This window comes from Melozone crissalis, unplaced genomic scaffold (genome assembly GCF_028551555.1).
Source record: "Melozone crissalis strain CALT ecotype California unplaced genomic scaffold, PUWL_Pcris_2 ptg000017l_1, whole genome shotgun sequence".
Lineage (NCBI taxonomy): Eukaryota > Metazoa > Chordata > Aves > Passeriformes > Passerellidae > Melozone > Melozone crissalis.
In genome coordinates this window covers 7,594,549-7,610,444 of record NW_026535795.1, presented here as the reverse complement: position 1 = coordinate 7,610,444, position 15,896 = coordinate 7,594,549, and the positions used below count along the sequence as shown (strand labels likewise).

Below are 15,896 nucleotides of genomic sequence, written 5' to 3'. Positions count from 1 at the left end.
CGAGGGGCGCTCCAGTTTGCTATTCACAGGCAAAGTAATCCTTGAGTGGGGAGAAGAGGTGCCGGATGACAGGGACGCTCCACGAGCCCCCCAGCAGCTTCTGGCGAGTCCCGCGGCCCATGTTGGAGACATCCGTGTAGGGCAGGGGGAAGCCAAAGATCCTGAGGAGCAGAGGAAGGAGAGGGCAGGTGAGGCAGAGCAGGAATCCCTTCCCCTGGGCAGCACTGCTCCCAGGCCACCCAAACACAGTGAGCACCAGGTGTCTCCTGTGGGGAGGGGATTCAGCTCTCCAGCCCCACACAACCCAAGCAGTTCTGTCTGAGGCTTCCCACCATCCCCAGTGCCCTGCACTTGTAGAATTTCCTGGCAAGGCTCCTGTGCCTGGGCATCCAGCCTGCCTCTGCTCAGTAGCACCTCTGCATTCATTGCCCCAGGGCTACTCCATGGAGATAGGACAGAGTAGCTCTGAGTCATGGGCTGGGCACTTCCCTTACAATCAGACAGATGAAAGTCCAACATCACAGCCATTTCACATGACAAAGGCTTGGAATTGTTGTTTTACTTTCAAATGCCTTTAGCTCAGTGTTAACTCCAACAAATAGTGGCAATTAAAATATAAGCAAGCAAAAGTATTTAACCCCATTCTTGTGTTTACTGGCCAGAAGCATCCATGATACAAAACCTTTAGGTTCTGTCACACATATTTGGTGTAATGGAGTGCTTGTAATTGGATTTATCTGCTCCCAGTCCTTCTGCTGTGTTTTGCCATGAATTCAGGGGGTGAAGCGTGGAGCAGGGTGCACTCATGCTTTGCCACAGCAGCTGCTGGCTGTGGTGTGAGCTCCCCCACAGCACCCACCACAGCCACAGCAGCCACTCAGTTCCCTCCATAAACCCACAAGCATGGCACTGACTGGGGCACAGGGCTGCCATACAGCACCCCACATCAGCCTGGGCCTGACCCCAAAGGCAATCAACCTGTGCACCCCAAGCCAGACCCACCAGAGCATCCTGAGCAAGCCTCATCACTCCTCTCTCCAAAACCCTCAGGGCCAGGGCAGGGGATGCTGCTACACTTCTCCCCCGCAGTCTCATCATTGCTCATTAGTGAGAGCATTAATTATCATGTGCACATCACTGCAGGGAAGCTGCCCCATGCAGGAGCTGTGGCTCCTTGCTCCCAGGAGCTGGGCTTAGAGCCAGGGAGACAAAAAAACCCAAATGGGCACTTCGAAACAAACCAAAACTACCGTGAGAGATCTAAGGACAGCAGACTGACTGGTTACCTGTCCATCCCAGGGAGGTTGCCCCAAAAGTAACGAGCTCGGTGGGCAGCTGATATCTTGATTGCATCAATCATAACTGGGTTACACTGCGAGCCAAAAAGAGGGGAAATAAAAGTTAGAGGAAATGTTGGCTTGATTCTCTCCTGCATGAACAGCCCTTCCCACTGCACTGCAGGGACTTAAAAGTGGTCAGCAAATCCTGAAAATTATGTAGCTCCCACAAACCCTGTTTCACACCAGAGAATGGCCTGGGTGGCCACATGAGCTCCCAGGCCATCCCAGTAGCTATTGACCATCACAGTGTGCCCAGTGCTGGTTCCCATGGACCAGGATCAGCCTTCAATGGTGATTTTACACCAGTGGTTCCTGCTGACCCACAACCCATCCTGGCTACCACAGAGTTAAAACTCCTTCCCACTCCCTGACCCCCCTCTCCCTAGAAATAACAGGCATTGCTGGGAACAGATGCTTGCTGCAATGCTGGCAAAACCCCTCCCCCAGAGGACTTGTGCTTGGGCTTGACCTGATGAAAGCCAGAGGGGAGGATCCAGAGCCAAGACTGAATTTGATTCCTTGGCATGTGCACCAGGCAGGGGGTTTTCCTGCATCAGGGCCACAGGAAACCATAGCCAGACCCTCACACCCGGCACACCCTGCACAGCCCAGCAAATGTCACCTGCTCCACGGCCTTTCCCACAGCTGTCAGCAATCCCTACCTCCAGAAACCGGGAAATGTCCCTCTTGTCATTGATCCTCATGGCCACCACGTTCTCAAACATCCAGAAGAATGGTCGCTCCTCGCCTGCCTTGGGACGGGCGTAGTTGAGCAGGTGGTAGAACTCAAAGAACAGCCTGCCAGTTCCTTCTGTGGGGAAAAAAAGCCCAGCAGCAGGTTGGTGTGATGGTGTTTACAGGGGTCTTAGGATGAGAGAAGAGACGAGAATGTTGACTCCATGTTTCAGAAGGCTTGATTTATTATTTTATGATATATATTATATTAAAACTATACTAAAAGAATAGAAGAAAGGATTTCATCAGAAGGCTAGTTAAGAATACAAAAGGAATGATAACAAAGGCTTGTGACTGACTGAGACAGTCTGGACAGCTGGACTGTGATTGGCCATTAATTAGAAACAACCACATGAGACCAATCACAGATGTACCTGTTGCATTCTACAGCAGCAGGTAATCATTGTTTACATTTTGTTCTTGAGGCCTCTCAGCTTCTCAGGAGAAAAAACCTTAAGGAAAGGATTTTTCATAAAACATGTCTGTGACAGGTTGGCACCAGCATGGGCTGGGGGGCTGGGGGGCCTGGCTGCCCTCCTCAAGATAGGTATGGAGACAGCCCATCACCAATACAGCTGGGGGCTGAACCACCACCCAGAAGGTGGCTCCACGGCCGAGGACCATCCCAAGGTATGCAACCCAGCAGAGCAAAGCAGCCTTACCAAACAGAGCCTTCCTGGTTGGATTGACAAGGGAGACGTCGTCACAGGGGCTTCCACCGATGACCAGGTCAAAAGGACCCCACTCCTCAATCTACAGAGAACAGATAGTCCAGACTGTTAGGGGATGCCACAGAATGGGTCTCTCTTCCCCATGGGGCAGGGCACTAACTCATCCCAGTGATACCCATGCCCCCAGGGTGCCCTGTCCCTCAGGCTCCCACAGCAGCAGAGCTCACATTTCTCTTGGTTATGTTCCTGACATCGCGCACGTAGGTGATGTTGCCCTCGGGCCGCACTTTGCCTGCGGCCATGGGGTTCTCACAGATCTCTGAGGCAATGTACTTCTCCACCTGGATGCCCAAGTCCTTCAGCACCGTGTACCCTGCCCACGGACAGAGGTCTGAGGTGGCACTGCTCTCTTTAGCCTCCAAGTCTCCCTCGTCAGCACCGCTCGATGTGGCTGCTCCTGGATGTCCTAGGTGGGTGTAGTCAAACAGCACTTCAGGGTGAGTCAACTTTTATTTGACCCATTCCTCCAGGCAGTCTTGCTCCCAGAAAGGAGAATGCCAGAGCTGAGTGAACTGAGCCAAACCAGAGTACAGGTTACTGGTGTCCTCACAGCTCTGGCTTCTCAAGGGAACAAGCCACCCCAGATCACACTTGGCATAGCAGGAACACCCCTGTGAGGTGCCCACACATGCCCTCCCCTTCCATCCCTCCTTTCCTCCACAACCCTCTCCAGCAGGAAAGGGAGACCCTGCCCTCATCCCTTTTCTGGTGGGCATCTCCCGCTTTCACCCCCCCCCTCCCCACCAAGCTTTTAGAGACAGGTTTGAGCCCACAGAGTGATTCATCCCCAATGCCCAGTGCCAAGAGCTGCCCAGCAGTGCTTCCCTACTGCCTCACCTGTTGTCACCCCATCGAACAACGAGAGCACTCGAATTGGTCTCCTCTTCGCTGGAGGAACTGTTGGGTAGATTTTGGGCGCAGCCTGCAATGGAGACAGCCATGAAGCCCCAGCCCTGGCAGTGCTGCATTGTCCCATTAGGCTCTGAATGCAGCACCTCCACCTTCAGGAAAGCAACTGCAGGACCAAGAGCCTGGCACCCTTGGAAAGGCTGGGTGAACAAGACCGAGGCAGAGGGAAGAGGAAGTCCAGGTAGCTCACCCTGACCTCAGTGACCCTCTTCCCCACATCCCAGCACACCAGGCTCCCTGCCGCAGCCCTTACATATTCCTGTCCCTTGTCACTGGTGAAGAAGTCCTGCAGGCGAGCGTTCCAGTCCTGCCGGCGCTGCAGCACGCCGCGGCTCTGCTGGGGCTGGCACATGTAGCAGTTCCAGGGCTCCTGCTCCTTCACTCTGGCTGACGTCCCTCGCCCCACCAGCACGTCCAGACACTCCACACAGAAGCACCTGCCCAAACCACAACAGCTTCTGCTTGTCACCCCAGCAACCCCTTTGGGTCACCCCAGCTTCTCCTGGAGTCTCCCCTGCCATGCACCAGAGCCCCCACCATTTTACAGGATATTTTTCCAGACAGTACTCTGGTTTTTAGAGCTGCTAACACAAGCTGGTGACCAAGCTTGTGTTAGCAGCTCTAAAAACTGGGTAAGTCTCCAGCCAACCTCCACAGGGCTTATTCAGATGATACCTGGCTCAGTAAGGGCAAGTAGGCTGTGTTGGGATATGTTTCATGGCAGACAACTGAGGAGAAGCACAGCCCCTGCCCAGGCTCATGGAGGATGACCCTGCTTCCTGCAGCTCCCTGGGAATGATGCCAGGCCCTCAGCCCAGGAGCAGACATGGGGCTCACCTGCAGCAGCTGGCATTGCTGCAGAGCAGCAGCTCCTTGCCTGCGCAGCAGACGGTGCAGTAGGACTGGTACCCATCTTCATCATACATGTAGAAGTACTCCAAGAATCTATCCTAGCAAAAGGACATCAGGAGCAGAGAAGGACAGAGGGTCAGGAGCCGTGCTCAGACCGTGGAAAACACAGCTTTGCTCCATTCCCAGTACATATTTTGGAGATGCAATCCTCAGTGTTTCAAGGTGGTGAGGACACACTGAGGGACAGCTCCATGGGAGACACAGCATGGCCAGGAGCCAGCACAGCCCCAGCCCCATCCTCCCGCTCAGCCCCAGCACAGCAGCACCTACCCTGCATGTCTGGCAGAGGCCTCCCTTGAACAGTGGGTGGAAAGTGGCCGGGTTCCTCCTCCCACAGGACAAACAGCTATCTGTGGGACAGAGAGACAGAGCTGTGCTCACCCAGGGTAGGGAACACCCAGGGCAGGGCCCCCTTACACCCCACCACAGGCTCCAGAGGCTGGAGCCGTGTCTGGATAAAGCCTGCCCTCAGAACTGCACCCAAATGGGGCAGGCCCTTGGAGCCACATCCAGATGTGGCTGTGGCTCCCATGGAGGACCTGCTCAGCACCCCATCCACCCCCTTCCCCTGAACGCCCTGTCCCCCTCAGCACCCTGTACCCCTCAGCACGCCGTCCCCCTCAGCACCCTGCACTCACAGCACTTTCCCCCCTCCTACATGGTGCAGTTGAAAAGGGACCCACAAAACCCTTGCTGGGCACCCCCAGCACCTCACACCTCTTCCAAGGAGACACACGACCAGTGTTTACCTTCCAACTTCCCGCTGTTGTTCGTAACGTCAGAAACCATTTGCTCTTTATAAATTTGAAAAGAAAAAGAAAAAAAAGACATTATCATTCCTTGTGTTACAAACTCTAAATGCATTCTGCTTACAGGCACCTTTTTTCTTGCATTAGAACTACTCCAACTTTGCTGAGAGATTTTGGTGCAAAGCCCCCATCCTTTCACTGATGGAGATATCAGAACTTAGTGTAGCAGCACATGCTCCAAGCTGGTGGGGCCCAGCCCATGTCTTGCAGGTAGGTTTTCTGGTGTCTTGTAAGGCACAAGTCAGCAGCACCAGACCACAAAAGCTTTTGCCTTCAGAAACCAGGCTCATGGCTCCTGGGAAGAGCCAAGCCCTTAGCCAGAATGGTTTCCAGCGCTCTTGGGGTGCACAGCCCAGGCCAAGCCACTCCCCAGCTCTCTCTGTTGGTTACCTCGGGTCTGGTCCTCTTCCACACGCTGCTCCTTGCTGCTGTTGCAGGGGTAGGTCTTCAGCCTCTTGGTGGGGGGACACTGTTCAAGGGACACCACCTCCTCTGTGCCATTCCTCAGCACCCCATTCTCTGCAAGGAAAAGGATCCTCCTTAAGGACAAGCCTCCAGCCTCAGGACTGGCCCAGGGCATTTCCTGCCAAGCCCTGCCAGGTCTCACCCCAGCCACAGCAGAACCTTTCCTGGCCACCCAGGTCCTCACACAGGGCACAAGGCTCTGCCAGGTGTGATTTCCATGGGGCTTGGAGGGTTCTTTGCTCCAGCTCTTTGCAGTGCCACTGAGGGTCCCAGTGAAAAGCCCCAGGATCCCCCTGGGACTGGACTGGCATGGCCACAGCACAGGGTGAGCAGGTTCAGCCAGGGGCAGCCCACAGTGGCCACTGCCCATGCCAGCCCCCACCACCCCCCGGCAGCTGATGGCACCACCTCACCTGAGCCTTTGGGTGGCAGCAGTCCCTTGAGCCCCAGGGGCTTGAAGCCAGTGATTGCCCAGTCGATCATGGGCTTCAGCTGCTCCTCCAGAGACTCCCTGGGGCCTGTTGTAAATGTCTTCCCCGACCGGCTCCGGGCCACCTGAGGAGCATGGGCAGCAGGGGACAGGGGGACAGAGTGGTCTCTGTCAGGGGAGTAGCCACAGCCTCCCAGGGTCACAGCCCCAGGCGCCCTCCCCACCCAGCACACACACACACACACACACACAGAGGGGTTTAGTGGCCCTGGGATGGTGGCAGCTGATGGATTCCCACTCTGGGCATGCGCTTGGCCACAGCCCCGTGCCTCCATCCCTGCAGTGACCCCATCTGTCCTCCACCAGCCCCAATGGAGCCAGAAGCAGGGACAGCCCAGTCAAAGCTCTTTCCCAGATTCTGCTCCCATGGCAAGTGCCAGGAAGAAAAGGCAGAAGAGGTGCCTGTGGGTCTGCACTTCAAAAGGCATCCTGCACTGCCCTGGGACACCTCTGGCCAGCCTGGCACTGCCCTGCAGCCATGATGCTGCCACGTCCGAGCCCTCACAGGGAGTCTGGCCTGGGGTTCTGGAGCAGTGAGACCCTGGAGCAGCAGCAGCTACCCCCAAACCCTCAGGATAAGCAGAGCCTGGCCCCACAACTGCACTTGGAAACAATCTCAGCAGTGAAAGGAGGGTTTTACTGCATCCATCCCACTGTCCCCTCAGCCCAGCTGGTACCTCCTCACCCACCCCTGGTGGTTACCTCCAGAGCGTGGTAAATGGCACGGCGGTAGGACACCAGCTTGTTGAACGTGGAGGAATTGAAATGCTGCCTGAAAGCCATCAGTCCCACCAGTTTGTCTGCAGAAACCTGGGGGAGAGCACCAAGATCTCAGCTGTGAGATGGGAATGCCCTGCTGGGCCATATCCCCCCAGCACTGTGCAGTCCCCAGCTCTGTGCAGCACTGTGGCCGCAGGAGGAGCCCGGTGGCAGCTCTGCCAAGAGCAGCAGCGTGACAAGGACGGGTGGGTTGCACCCTCTGCCGGCACTGCTGGTGTGACACCAGCACATCACCTCCTCCCTCCTGCCTGCGGTGTAGGAGGGGTTGGTATCCTCCCTGGATATAGGAAATATCCTCGTTGGATATTAGGAAAAGGTTCATGGTTGGGCACTAGAACACACTCCCTAGGGAAGAGGTCATGGCAGGAGCCTGACAGAGATCAAGGAGTGTTTGGATGACACTTTTGGGCATATAGTGGGATTTTATGGCTGTCCTGTGCAGGGACAGAGTGTGACTCAAAGATCCTTGTGGGTCCCTTCCAGCTCAGGACCCTGAGGGGCTGTGTGAGGGGCTCTGAGGGGACATCCCTCCCTAGGCAGGGAGTGACAGGGAAAGCTCTGGAGCATGGACAAAACGCTGTGAAGTCACCAGGCAGATGTCCCCATGTCTGGATGCTGTCACCAACCTACCAGTGATTAGTTACAGACACCAGAGCCATGAGAATCTGCCAGGGCCTTGCCACGCTTAACACTGGGAGGGGAGGCCTGGGAGGCTGCAGGAGCACATCCACCCCCCACAGCCAGCCTCGGGAGTGGGGCAGAAACAGGGTAGGTGTTTTGGGCTGGGCCAAAACAGAGTCCAAGTTCTCTCTTACCTCGGAGAACTTCCCGTCTCCAAACCACTGCACCCAGCGCATGCCCGACACCGCCTGGCGCTTGGCCGTGGCTCTGTGGGACACGACGATCGCAGGCCACCAAGAAAAACCTTTGATCTTCCCCCAGACAAGCTCCCCAATTCCAAACTCCTTCCCATCCTGAAAGCACAACACAACAGATCAGCCAAAACTCCTCATTTTGTCTGGGCAGCAGGGCAGGAGAGCCCTGGAGCACAGGGGACAGCCCTGGTGTGTCACCATGTGTGTCACACACATAGAACCTCAGTGCAGTGATCTCCAAAAACTGCAACCCCTCCCTCAAGCACAGGGCCAAACCATTCCCCCCTGGCAGCCCGGTATCCCAGCCCTGATCCATGCTGAAGCTTGGTGGGGAGGCCTGTGTGTGCCAGGCAATGCTGAGCCCGTGCCTGGCACACAGTTGGTGCATGCTCCGTCCTGCTCAGCCCACCTGGCACTGGCCCCGTGCTTGTCCACTCCTGCCTGCCCTGCCACGGTCTCTGCAAACACACCAAGGCTGTTCCCTGGGTGCCCTCAGCAGATGAGGCTCCTCCTTGGCACAGGGCAGCCCCTGCACAGGGCTCACAGCTCAGCCTGTGTTGTGTGGCTGCACCCCAGGGAGAGGACACCCACCCACCCTCCTCTTGTGCCTGCTGGGGAGAGCAGGAAATGTGGCAGAGCAAAAATCAGAAGGAAAAAAGAGCCAAGAATTTTGGTGTGACCAGTCACAGGCCACGCTGGGTGCTGTGCACAGCAAGGAACCTCACACGGAGGAACCTCTGCCTGCAGAGCCCTCCTTCCCAGCTTTGTTCTGCAATTACGTACTTAATTATGCAGCAAGATGCAATTGCCCAATTCCTGCAAGTCTGGGGCCCTGCCCTGCGGCCTGCAGGCACCAAATCCTGCTCTGCAGCCCCAGCAGCTTCGGTTCTCTCCAGCATCCCCGACAGAAATGTTTTCTGCACATGCAAGTGCCTGTCTGAGCAGGGCACGGCACATTCATGTGTGTCTCGGGGGGCCCACGTGTGGCACCAGTGGCAGCTTGGCAGTGCTGGTCCCCAAAGCATCCAAGCCTGATGGATGGAGACAGCCTGGCACCACCAGGCATGCAGGGAAGGGTGGGCAGGAGGAACAGCACTGAGGTGTCCAAGTTAGTTTTGGGACAAGTCACAGAGGTTCATCCTTGTCCCACACCACCCTGGGTGCAGGAGCAGAGCTCAGGCCCTCTGTACCTGGTACTCCAGTGCCATGCCCATGTCTCTGCTCTCTGCCTCCTCGGCCCCCAGCTCAGCAGAGCCGTTCTGGCCCTCCTGGGAGCTGCTCCCCGAGAGTGTGCTGCTGCTCTGCGATGAGTCCTGAGAGTCCTCCTCCGTCAGGTCGATGGTCATGGGCGTGGGCACGGCAGAGCGACGCCTGGAGCTCTGCATGGCAGAGGCAGAGGAGTGTGAGTGCAGCAGGAGAGGGACAGGGGGAGCAGAGACCTGCCCCACATCACCCCCATTCGCCACATCACCCTCATTGTCCACATCACCCCCATTCCCCACATCACCCCCATTCGCCACATCACCCTCATTGTCCACATCACCCCAGCCCTGCAGTGGGGATCGGAGAGGGGGAGCCAGGGAGTGAGGGCACCACTGCAAACATTAATAGAGAGGAGAGCCCTTAATGGGGGCACCTGCAGGAAAATTGCTCTGCTTTTACCTGCCAGACCCAGAGCACCAAATGGTGCACCACTGCCCCCTCCCAGTTTGCTGTCCCAAATCCACCCCAGGGCACTCAATGCACCCAGTTTATAGCAGAGGCAAAATACAGCACAAACACACCCCTTCACGGGGGAAACTGAGGCACAGGGAGGCTGCACCATCTCTGAAGACACCTGACCATGGCACAGCAGCAGTGCAGGTCCCTGGAGCCCAAGGGGAGCCCCAGGGGAGCCCTGGCCCTGGCAGACCCTCACCCGCACGGGCGTTGGCAGCTCCCTGAGAGGCTCCACGCTGCGGGCCGGGTCCTTGAGCCGCGTCTCCTGCCGGGTCCGCCCTGCCTGCAACAGGAGGCACAGGGTGGGCATCTGCCTGGGGCTGCTCTGCCCCCCAGCCCTGCCCCAGGGCTGCACCTGCTACCCAAACACCCTGCCACAGTCTGTGCCTCATGGGGCTGAGCACCACAGGCCGTGCCCTGGGGAAGGTGAGAGGAGACAGATGGATGCTGGAGGTGCCTTGTGCTGAGCCCCTTTGTGCAACTTTGTGCTCCACAGCATCTCTGCAAGGCTGCCCACTGCTGCAGCCCACTGCACCCAGCATGACAAAGAGCAGGAGCCACAGCTGGGAGGACTGGGATGCCAGGAGAAGCATAGACCATGGCAGAGCACCCATCCCAGGCATGAACCCATTACACATCCTGGATGCTCTCACACTTCCATGGGTGCACTTTTCCACAGCAGCACCCAGGGCAGCCTTTCCCTGGTGGTCAGAGTTACAGTCCAGCCCAGACCTGCTGCCTGCACCCAGCATAGCAGAGATTCAAAATTAAATGAGATTTTGCACTGAAGAGCCCCCAAACTAAACAGTGGGAAAGATCAATTTTCACCCACTGGATTTATGGCTCTTTCTTTTGGAAGCTGCCTCATCTCAGGCAGATCTCCAACCTTGGGGTTTAATTCTAACTCAAAACAATAAAGCCAGAAGGCAAAAATGCTTCCAGACCCTGGAGGTTTGTCAACCTAATCAACAAAAGAGGGTGGGTGAAATTGGGGTCCAGCTCACCCCAACAGTGGGACTGATGAGATGCTTCCGTGTTTCAATACAGCCAAGATTTTAAAGAAAATATCAGCATATTTTATTAGGCTGCTGCAACATGCAATGGGCATTGCTGCATCCCACACCACCCCCTCCTACTGCTGTATCATGAGAAGCAGGAATTTAAAAATTAAAACATTACGCTGTGGGTATTGCATTCATCACTGGACTGCTCCTCTGGCACTGAGCACTAGAGAAGCTCAGAGGGAAAGAGATGAAGATCCTGGCACCAGATGCCACCCAAAAACACAGCCCCCAAAAAGCACCCTCAGTGTTCACTCACCCTCTGCACTGGCAGATCCAGTGGCCAGGCCAGGTCCTCCTTGGAGAGGTCTCCATTGCTCTCCTTCTCCTTCTTCAGGGGCAGCAGCCCCAGGCCCCTGGAACCTGAGCAGAGACAAGACAGAGCAGCCTCAGGCTCTGCAAGCCCACCTGTCCCTGCATGCCCCAGCCTCCCACTGCTCCCACATCACAAATTGGAGACACCAAACCTCATTGAGGAGAAACGTGGCTGGGGGCAGAGACAAGTGGCATCCCCAGGGCTCCCACTGTGGCACCACAGCCCCAGATCACCCACCTGTCCCTAAAACTGGGAGGGACTAGCAGCAAGCATGGGGACATTCTTATGTACTCCCTGGTTCCTAAAAGCTCAGAGGCACAAGGAGACCACAAGCCAGCTCTTCCAGGCTTGTCACCAGGTCATTTAAAGCAGGACCTTGTGATCCCAAGAAGTGGGATTTGGGAATGCTGACTGGAGAATCCCAGGAGCAGCAATGCAGCCCCTCAGGCTGGAGGGGCTCCCCTGCTTTCCTCACTCCATGGGGGTTAAACTATTGAGGGGCAGAGCCAGCATCCCAGTGTGGCACCCATTCCCACAACCACAGCGTGGCCTGGGTGTGCTCCTGGATCACAGAAATCCAGTGGGGTCATGAAGGGACTGGCCACAGAGCAAGGCCTGGGACAGAGGCTGTGACATCCCAACCCTGTGCACCCTGCAGCACTCTGGGCTCAGTGTGTGACCCTCACCTGGAGTGCTGGGCTTCCCATTGGCTTCCAGGACAACGCCAGGTGCTTTGTCCCCATTGATGAGGATCAGCTTTGCCCTACAGTCAGCCTCATCCTGCCCGTGGCTCTTCTCCTTTTTCATGGTCGCCTGTAGAAGCCAGAACAGAAAGGAAATTCAGGTGTGCAAGGAAGCCCCAGGGAGGGCAGAGCAGACAGAGTGAGATCCTTGAGCCAGCTTTAAGTTTGTGCCCTTAGCAGAGAGGTCTGACTGGAGATGCAACTGAAGTCCTGGGAAATAAACAGCACTTGCACATAAATGTGGTGTCCCTAAAGGTCAACCAGCTCCATCTCAAAAGATCCCAGATGCAGCCCACTTATCCTTAGGGAACACCAGGTTTTGCCCCAACATCTGTACGCTGGCTCGGAGCTGCCCCAGCTCGCTCCGACAGACCCTGTCTGGAGGGGAGCTGCACTTCCAGACAGGGCCACCCTGAAACCAGGGGCCAGCCCACCCCGGGGGCCAGCCCACCCCCGGGCCACCAGCCTCCCGTGTTCCAGCTGCCCAGCCCGCCCAGAGGTGGGTGGGCTGTTCCTCAGCAGCAGGACAGGCAGGCACAGCCCGCCATGGGGGGCAAAGTCCTGGAGCCTGCATTAAACTCTCCCCGAGGGAGAAAACTCCTCCTGCCCCTGCTCCTGGCCTCAGCTGCCCTGCCCCAGGGTGAAGGGGCAGAGCAGGGGGCTGAGCATGCTGGCAGCCCCTGCCCTGGTGTCCCTGCAGAGCTGGGGCTCTGCTGCCTTCCCTTGGTGCCCTCCCTGGCTCCTGTTTCCCGGAGTGGAAGCTCCCAGCCCTCCCAGAGGCACCCGGATGCCATGAACTGCTGCCTCACTGCCGGGCTATGGGTCTGTGCTGCAACTTGCCTCTCCAGCAGCACAGTCATTTCAGCAGCACGTAACTCAAGAGCCGAGAAGCTCGCAGGGCTTTGCCCACCTACAGGCCTGTTAGGAAGCCAAAGGAACACCCCCCTCAGCCCCAGAGACCCCAGAGAGACCCCAACTCCAGCCCACCACCCCTTCTGTGTCACTCTCACTCTGCATTGCCTCCAACCACTGCCCTAACAATTGAGATTTCTGCTTTGAAATCATCTGTCAGCACCTCTAACAAACAAAGACCAGTTGGAGTTTGATGTTTTGGACGCAGAGGGCAGAGTTAAAAACCTGGTAACGCTCAAACACAAAGGAAAACAGGTGTCCAGCACCAACCTCCACAGTGAGGAACCTCGGTGCACACACTGCCTCCCCCCTGGACAAAGGGAGGAGGAGAGGAACGGCACCAGACACTGCAACCCCCCCCCACAGCTGTGCGCAGAAATCCCTGTGCTGCAGCACATCTGCTCCAGACCCAGCAAACAATTCCTGGGAGCTGCCCAGACTCGCCGCCTGCCCCCGGCCCAGGCGGATGGTCCCACATGGCCCCGGATGCTCCAGGATGCAGAATCCACCACGGCACAGCACAGCCAGGTCAGGGCCAGCTCCTCCTGCTCTGCTCCCCCTCCTCAGCCCGCAGTGCTGCAGAGCAGCAGCAGCCAGGCCTGGCAGCAATGCTGCCACCAAACCCAGGAAAACTCACCAAAAAGTGAATGTCCCTTGGGAATCCCTACAGGGAGGCTGCTCTCCCAGCATGAGAGTGATCTGAACCACAGGGTACAAGGAGATGGAGCTGCATGAGGCAGGTAAGATTCAGGGAGGACAGAAGCAGGCAAGGATATCTCCCAGCCCTCCCAAACATCTGCACCCACAAAACTCCACTGGGACTCTCAGACGACCTCTGCATTCATTCCTTTGTCAGGAACCTGAGTCCAGGAAGTTCAAACTTGCACTTCAAAATGGCTTTTCCTTCCTCAGCCCCAGACTGCCTTATGTCCAGCACACCAGGCAAGGGAGTGCTGTCAGCCCAGCACTGGGGAGGTGAAGGGCTGAGGTGACACAGTGCCCAGGTCTTGCCAGGACTGAACACCTGATGCCCCAAGCTCAGCTTTGCTTAGGGAGCTCCCCCATGGCCTTTATTCCAGCGATAAATTGGAGAAAAAAGGGTTATATCCCCTTGGAAGGAACTGCCTGCTGGCAGAGCAGAGAGCCACAGGTCACAGCTCTGTGTGTCCATGGCACGGCCACAGGCCCTGCCGTGAGCATAGGCACGTCAGCTCCATGCTTGGTTCCCTGCTTGCTCCATGCCCTTCTCCAGCTGCACTGCCCAGGATCACCTGAGGACATCGTCACCATCCTCTGATGGGAAAGGGAACAGCAGACCAGGGCATAAACTGCTCATTGAAGTGCCTCTCCCAAAATCCTAAAGCTATGCAGCAGGACTGCAATTCCCTCCCCTTCTCCTGCTGTTTGCACCAAGTGCTGAAGGCACAGGAGCCCATCCTGCTGCCCACTGGCCACCCAGGGTCCCCTGCAGGAGCCACATCCTTGTGAGCTCAGCCCCTCCTGCTCCCGAGGAAGGCTTGGCTCTTTGTCCTCGCCTCCCCTCGCAAAAACACACCATCATGTGCACTCAGGGCATTAATAATCAGAAACAGAGCACTGCCCTCGCATGGGCTGGCTCAGGGGAGACCAACCCTGCAGTGTTTGCACTGCCCAGCGCCCTGCAAACACAGTCATGCACTCCATGTGGAGACGGGAATCCATGAGAAGGCAAGTAATGCACAATTCCAGTCCCACGGCCCAAAGCTCCCCCAGAGCCCGGCACCAGCATCAGCCCCGGCACTGCCTGGTGACCAGGACGTGCCCTGCAGCCAAATCCCACCCGAGAAGACAATGAACCCGCTGACTCCACAGCCCGCCCTCATTTTGCAATACCAGCTTCTTTAAGATTTGCCAAACTGGTTAAAGACCATGCCACAGCATTAACTGCTTAGAGAGAATTCTGGTCCCTGCCTGGCCACGGCTGCTGGCCACCCTGGGGTGGGCAGAGCGGGCAGAGTGGGCAGGATGGCTGGGCTCACCTGGCAGAGAGGGCAGGGTGGGCAGGGCTCACCTGGCCGGGCCGTGCTCTGGACTGGACCCCTGCCCCTGCTCCCGGGGCTGCTCCTCCAGCCCGGCCCAGGCTGGTTTCAGTTTTCCTTGCTGAGAAAAGAGGCCGCCCTGTTATCAGGTGCATGTCCCCAGGAGGTGGGGAGGTTTCGGACTTTGCCTCCAGACAGGGGCATGCATATCAAAAGGCTGGAGGGAAGCTTTACCCATGGCTGGGATGGAGCCATCGCCCAAGCCCTGTTTGAATAACAAAAAGAAATAAAGGACCCTAATGGCCGGGCTGGCTCTGGGCTGTGGTGCACACTAATGGCCTTTAAAAGTCTCCCCAAACCGAACATTTCCCTCTAATCCTGGGAAGAAAGGAGTTGCTGGGTTGGCAGTTCGTAAGAAAGGCGCCGATTTCGCAGATGTGCTCGTTGGGAAGGGCAGGGGGCGAAGGGCAGGCTCCCCCTGCCCGCTTCCTGTGCCTGGCCTCTCTGCTCTCCCGCTCCGGCACTTCCCTCCATTTCCCCCGGTTTCCTCCTGCCCCGCTCCGCTCCCCCCGCAGCCCCCGGCGCCCACCCCGGCTCTCCCCGCTGCCTCGCAGCAAAGCTGGGTTAAAGAAAAGAAACAAAACACGAACCGGCCCCTCCTCTCCCAGCGCAGACCAGGCTGGAGACGTCTCCCGGACAGCCACCATCCCCGCCAACCGCTGCGGCAGCGGCTCCGGGCTCTTTACCATGTTCATCCCGCTGGGATCCCGCCGAGCCCCGCGCCTGGGGCAGGGGCTGCGGGCAGGGCTGGAGGCTCGGGGGGCTCGGGCGGCTCTGGTGCACAGGTGAGGCCCGCTCGGAGGTGGCCAGGCTTCTGTCCGGAGTCGTCACCGCTTCATTCTCCCCCTGAACAACAGGACCAAAGATGACAATGACACCTCGCTTGTCCCCATGGCCGCCCGTCCAGCTCCGTCCAGCCCCAGAGGTGGGGCTGGGATACCCGGCCTCACTCCTCCTCAGCTGATTAAAAATTTGGAAACTGAGGCAGGAGAGTACCAGTACTGCTGAGGGCAGCACTGTC

At 57.3% G+C, this 15,896-nt stretch overlaps 1 protein-coding gene across 1 annotated transcript; it reads right to left on the bottom strand.

Annotated features, from left to right (window-relative positions):
• Positions 1 to 19: 19 nt before the first annotated feature.
• On the bottom strand, positions 20 to 15,570 carry DNMT3B (DNA methyltransferase 3 beta). The gene is made up of 19 exons (XM_054274642.1): positions 15,466 to 15,570; positions 11,829 to 11,955; positions 11,086 to 11,189; positions 9,965 to 10,048; positions 9,237 to 9,425; positions 7,987 to 8,145; positions 7,094 to 7,201; positions 6,315 to 6,456; positions 5,827 to 5,955; positions 5,377 to 5,421; positions 4,898 to 4,977; positions 4,553 to 4,665; positions 3,969 to 4,152; positions 3,644 to 3,728; positions 2,974 to 3,119; positions 2,738 to 2,828; positions 2,003 to 2,151; positions 1,287 to 1,372; positions 20 to 161 (listed from the first exon to the last, which is right to left on the bottom strand). Exons 1-19 carry the CDS (start codon positions 15,568 to 15,570, stop codon positions 20 to 22), a joined length of 2,268 nt encoding a protein of 755 aa, XP_054130617.1.
• Between the last annotated feature and the right edge of the window lie 326 nt (positions 15,571 to 15,896).

Coding starts and splice junctions, on each gene's coding strand:
- DNMT3B (XM_054274642.1), bottom strand. CDS start 15,570: ATGAACATGGTAAAGAGCCCGGAGCCGCTGCCGCAGCGGTTGGCGGGG. Junction 10,049..11,085: donor TGGATCTGCCAGTGCAGAGG/GTGAGTGAACAC, acceptor CTCCTGTTGCAG/GCAGGGCGGACCCGGCAGGA. Junction 2,152..2,737: donor AACCAGGAAGGCTCTGTTTG/GTAAGGCTGCTT, acceptor TTTTCCCCACAG/AAGGAACTGGCAGGCTGTTC.